Raw genomic sequence first — 6,000 nt, forward strand, 5'->3', positions numbered from 1 at the left:
GTATCTTGAAGGAATGGTTGAAGAGAAAGGAAGTCTGAATGAGGAGGTCAAAGCTAGAATCAAAGGGGCTACAGCAAATGGCACAGTGTCAGTGGTAGTGTATGCCAGAAAAATGCCAAAGAAGCTGAAACATAATGTACAAAACAGTGGTGCAACCAGTACTATTTTATAGTACAGAAACCTAGACAGTAAAGGCAGAGCAGTTGAAGAAGCTAGAGGTGATGGAGATGAAGTGCCTGAGATGGGTGGTAGGATGACCACTATGAGACAAACAAAGAAATGAGGACATCAGAGCAGAAGCAAAAGTAGCTCCAGCTGCAGACAAGGTGAAAGAGAACAGATTACAGTGGTTTGGGCACATATACAGAAAAGCAGAGGACCATCTGGTGAAGAAGATTTGGGACAGATAGGAAGAAGGCAAGAGGAAATTAGGGCATATGGCTAAAAGGTAGATGGATTGTGTGAGAGAAGGCCTGTGATAGGCAGGCATGAGTGCAGAAGAAGTAGGAGTGTGTCGCTGAATTGAGAGAGAGATGGCAAAAGTTGACACGACACCCATTATTGTGATGGTGGTCCCTGTGAGCACCTCCTGATGGAATAAGACTCTGTGGAGAACTCAGCAGATGTTGGAGAAATTACATCTCCTAGCTTCATAGATTGGTATTAGGATAACTGCCTTTGTGGGCCATTTTAAACCTAGCCAGTAATCCCATGTGAGAATCAAACCCTGTACCTTGGGTCGCTAAAGTAAGCACCTTAACCATTATGCCAACCTGCCACTTCTCTGGGAACATCTTGGGATTACTTGATCATTTAGGGACTGTTGCTTGAGACAGAGAAATCCAGTCTACTTCTCACTTTGCTACAAACTTCAACAGTGGCAGTAAGTAAAAAAAAAAAAAAAACGGTTGTCAGATAAAACTTATTTCCCATACTTATGTGTGCAAGCAGATGGCAAGATGATCTTTTGTGAGCATACAGGAGTTGTATGAAAAAAAAGTTCAGCAAAACATTGAGCTTTACTGTTATAGACAGCCTTGTTTTAATCAGGAATCCAAAGCATTAATGGGTTTGTTATTCTTATCTTTTGATAATTAGCACGACACCCACCATTTTCAGGATCACATATGCATCACATTTATTTCACTTTAATTTGCTGTGTGTTCTGTAATGGATCTGAGATACATGTGTGAAACTGAAAAGCCTCTATCAATTCTGTAAAGCTTACAGCATTTAACTATACTATACTTCAAATCCTAAATTAACCCATATTTCTTAAGGTCTGCATTCCTAAATTTAGTTTTCATCATTCCTTCTTTGTACATCAATTTGTGACATAGGCACTGAGACAACACAACAAACTTCTGATATTGTTAACATGGACTCCACACATGTGATGCAAAAACTTACACTTTGTTACATATCTTGGCACCAACCTGCATTATTTCAGTTTCTTTAATTCCCTGTCATTGAATTCATACTACTTTACCTTGTAACTGTAAGTTAAGACTGGTGATGAGTTGACTAGGAAGAAAGAAATTATTTCTTACTGTAGTGTTTCTGAGCTTGGTTAGTTTTACCATTTACCCTGCCTTCATGCCACTCCAAGGGACTTGGCTGTCAACAAATACCCAGTGGTCTTACATCTGACACTTTCTGTTCAGACTAAATTCCACACCATATAAGTGCTTATCTTTTTCTTTCAAACTTGTTATAAAGAATATGAAGTTAAAACCTTTTTATAATATGGGGGTGAGGCAGTTTAGGGTGACAAAGATATCAATAATATGACACAAATTGCTGTCTCACAAACTGAAAATTTGCATTCCAGTGGCAGTTCTGTCAAAACAGGGCCTTAGTGCCTGTAATAGTGGTGTAGAGGGATAAAACTCTGACTATTACAACCCAGGCAACTTGAGTTTGACTAACGTCTTAAGCACTTGATGGCACATGTAGGGTGGATGGGCATGCCTACTTGGGCCTGTTTAAAGGGCAGAAGCTTGTCAGGCATTAGGGGAGCCAAGTCAAGAGGATGTCAATGAGAAGATCTAAGTCAGTGATGATTCCCCCTGTTGGTGCATGTGTGGCAGCATGCATGTGCAGATTGAAAGCCCATAGGTGAACCTGGCAGTGATGACAGTGCTTGTGGCACCACTGAAGGTGGGGGGAGGGGTGGGCTTCATAAAAGAAAAATGCTGTAATTGCTGTGATACTGACGAGAGCACAAAACACACTTATGGCTGCCTGGATGACACCCCTTTAGGGGCTTGATCGTCTGCAGACAGCAATACAATAAAAAAGTGTGTTAGTGCTTCTGACTACATTCATTCAATCACTTGTTCATTTTTTTCAGACTATGCATGTATCCATTTCATTGTCACAATGGAGCAAGACCCTAGCATGGTACACAATGCTCACAAGACAAAAAAAAATAATCCTGGATAAGACACCACTCTATCATGGGACACCCTCATGCACTCAGTCAAACACAGCACACACACACTTAAGGGATCACAGTTTCACTTGATGCATGTCTTTGTCATGGGGGGGGGGCAGAGCATATATTAAAAACTCACATGGTTATACTTTGGACATATGGACTCCACACAGAAGACTCCTCAGCTGAGAACCAGACTAGAGAATGAAGCCGTGTGAGGCACAGTGTACATGCAATGTAATAACAAAAGACATTAGCATCAGCACTATTAGCTTTCACCCTTATTAAAAAAATAACTGTTCATTATGCTTTGCAAGATATTCATAATTCTAAGCCTGTGCTTATTGTTAAAGGACATATATTAATGAGTTCAGAAATAGTTCAGATTTTTTTCTGTTTCCTTTCAGGGTGGAGTTCCAGAATAAATTTTATAGTGGATCAGGCTACAAATTCTGTCCCTTCTCATTTGCTGCTATTTTAAGTGGAGAAGCAGAAGCTTAAAGAGTTGCAGTCGCTTTTGGATCACCATTTCAAAATCACAGTATATGGATATTCAGTCTAACTGTGCCATGAAACAATTACTATCCGTCAAAATTAGTGAGCAGAAGTTTTGGGCATTTCTTCAAGCTTTTACTGTTATTCCTCGAGTCAGTTAGTAATTTATTTTAAGAAAGTTAAAACATTTATAATAAATTATTTTTTACATGTGAAAATTTTGAATCACAGAATTATGGGGACAAAAGCAGGCATCAGAACTTGTATCACTCACCACAATCTAAATTCACAGATGCTAAGAAAACTGAACAAAAAAAGGAAATGTGTCCATGTGTACATTTTTCTTTAGGTTGCTGGGGGTGCTTGGTCACCTTAATGTTATTATGTAGGTGGCCATAAATGTTAGTGGATATATGTAACAGAACAGGGATCATGACAGCAGAGGTCAAAGAACAGGTGCTACATGCATGGTTACACCTTGGTATCCTTGTAGATGATACACCCTCACTGTTTAGGACTAATTTTCATGAAATGGAGCTGACTGTATCTGATGTTATCTACTGATTTTATGTTGCAGTCCTGAAAAAAGAAGGTTTAAGATAATGTTTTGCATTGAAATTTTTCTTTTAGTACATTCTAAATGTATGTACTTTATTGCTCTCCATTTAAACACAACTTACAGATAGTTACCTTACTTTATTACCAGTAGCCATTATGATCTGTTAATTGTCTTTTGAATGTACGTTCGGCTAGTAGTTTACATAATTTTATCTGACTTAGCAACCATTTCATGTTTTGTAATGAGAATGAATGCAATGTTCATTATTATCTTAGTCCTGTTTTCTTCATGGAATAGGTCTTCAGACCAGCCTGTTATCAAATCAATAAATGAATTTAATAAATAATTGTTTGTGCAGCCCTGAAGTCTATATTCTTGTCAATTATTTCACTAAGGAATGACAATCACAACAGTCTTAAAGCATATGGATTGGAATTCTTCCCCACTGTCACTAGATATCTTGTTTATGACTGTAAATGCAAAGGGAGAGAGTAGACATGCAAATGGCCCATATGACTTTTCTTAATGTATGACAGGTCTCATACTGCTTGCAACCATAAGAGAAATGATTGCCATGCAAACATATAAAAAAAGGCTGTGCAAATGTCAAGACCTGCTACCAAATGCAGTTTGTTTTAGAATATTGAACTGTGGTCTGCAGAAAACTAAAATGGCCCCCAAAATACTTCTACCCATGCAACATTGAATTATCTGGAGACATCCACCCCACCCCTCAAGCTCTAATCCCACCAGCTCACTCACTAAACCCAAACCAGCCTGCCATAACTCCTTCATCTAACAGATCCTCTGGCTTATACTTGTATGTAGTTAACCTTAGAAGAATTTGCAGCAAAATAAGAGACCTACTTGCCTGGACTGACCAAATACACCCTGATATTCTGGTGATTTCTGAAACCTGTCTAAAACCACAAATCAAAGATGAAGAAATCTTACCAGTAGCATAGAATATCTTAAGACAAGACAGACTTATAAAAGGTGGAGGTAGAAAAACCCACTTAACCTTATGCTGAGATCTAAGTCACCAACCTACCTAAAACTAAACATTCACATAATAAGTTTATACATACCCACTGGTAATATCATAAATACTGTAGAAAACCTCCTATCCTGGGCTTCAATGAACATTCCATTAGAAACAATAACTCTAGGGCGTGGCCAAGGATGAACACAGGATAGCAGCAGATTTCTTCAGCTCCACCAATTTCATTACACTGACAGGAATTAATTACTTAAAAAATTAATTTTTGAAGTAATTTTCTTTCTAAATATGTTTGTTTTATATAGTTCTTGAACTATATCTAAAAAAGAAAGGAAATTTTAACAATATTCCTGTCAGAAATCACTTTGGAAATTTTCCTGTCAGTTTATCAGTCTGAAATGAGTTCCAGTAAGACAAATTCTCAAGACTCCAGCATCAAGAAAGAACTTCAGTCTCTGATAACTATAATCCAGCAACTTACTACTAAGATGGATAAAATGGATACTAAAATAGATACCTTCATAGAAAAAACTACAAAACAAATAGACTTGTTACATATAGACCTGCAACAACAGAAGATCCAGATGACAGGCATAGAAGAAGCTGTGAATGACATGGAAAATAGAATCCAAGAAGAGGAAATCAACATTGAGTTTCTGCTGAAACAAAATACACATTTACAAACAAATCTGGATGACCTGGAAAATAGATCTAGGCGCAATAACATTAGGATTTTTGGACTGCCAGAAAATATTGAAGGTAACAATATTACTTCTTTTTTAACAACATGGCTCCCTAAAACTTTAGACTTACCAGAAGCATTCTCTTTTGGTATCGAAAGAGCACATAGATCTATTGCTAATACTAACTCTAAAAATAACTATCCTAGATCAGTTATAGTTAGATTTCTATCATCTTTTGATAAAGAGATGGTTCTTAAATCTGCTTGGGCTAAAGCTCCTGTTAAGATTAATGAGACAACTGTGCGTTTTAACAATGACTATTCTTCCTTGGTAATAGCTAAAAGAAAAGTTTTTCTGCCACTAATAAGGGAGCTTTAAAAAGCACAGTTTAAAACATACCTTCTGTTTCCTGCCAAGCTAAAAATCTTCCTTCCTGATGGTCCTAAAATTTTTGATGACTTAGACTCTGCTTTACTGTTTATTAAAAAAAATAAGATTTTGGATAAAATAGAGGAAATGGAATGGGCTAGTCCTTCATTAAAGGGACTGGCAACTGAAACTTCGTGGAAGACTTCAGAGAAGAAGAAGAGACTAAAAAACAAATGATTTGTTCTACATTTTTTTTTCTTTTTTTTCTCTCATCATTTTACTTCATTATTAATCTTTTTAAATATAGTTCCTGCATTTCCAGAAAGCCACAGATATTCTGAAAAAGATTTAATTAAAGTTATTCTCTGTGTGCAAAGAAATGTTTTGTTTCATAACCAGTCAAAATATCTGAGGAACTAATAACAAGCTATTATTCAATTTGTTTCTCTTTCTGAAA

General features: G+C 36.9%; 1 protein-coding gene across 1 annotated transcript in view; it reads left to right on the forward strand.

Annotated features, from left to right (window-relative positions):
* Positions 1-3,861, forward strand: part of ATP6V0A4 (ATPase H+ transporting V0 subunit a4) — a 563,239-nt gene extending 559,378 nt beyond the window's left edge. Inside the window, exon 21 of the mRNA XM_044088210.1 lies at positions 2,845-3,861. Coding sequence (XP_043944145.1) covers positions 2,845-2,938 — 94 coding nt within the window. The 3' untranslated portion in view covers positions 2,939-3,861. The remainder of the gene's footprint in view (positions 1-2,844) is intronic.
* Positions 3,862-6,000: the final 2,139 nt, after the last annotated feature.

The sequence above is a fragment of the Protopterus annectens genome, chromosome 11.part0 (genome assembly GCF_019279795.1).
Source record: "Protopterus annectens isolate FY-2018-M chromosome 11.part0, PAN1.0, whole genome shotgun sequence".
NCBI classification, from domain to species: Eukaryota; Metazoa; Chordata; order Ceratodontiformes; family Protopteridae; genus Protopterus; species Protopterus annectens.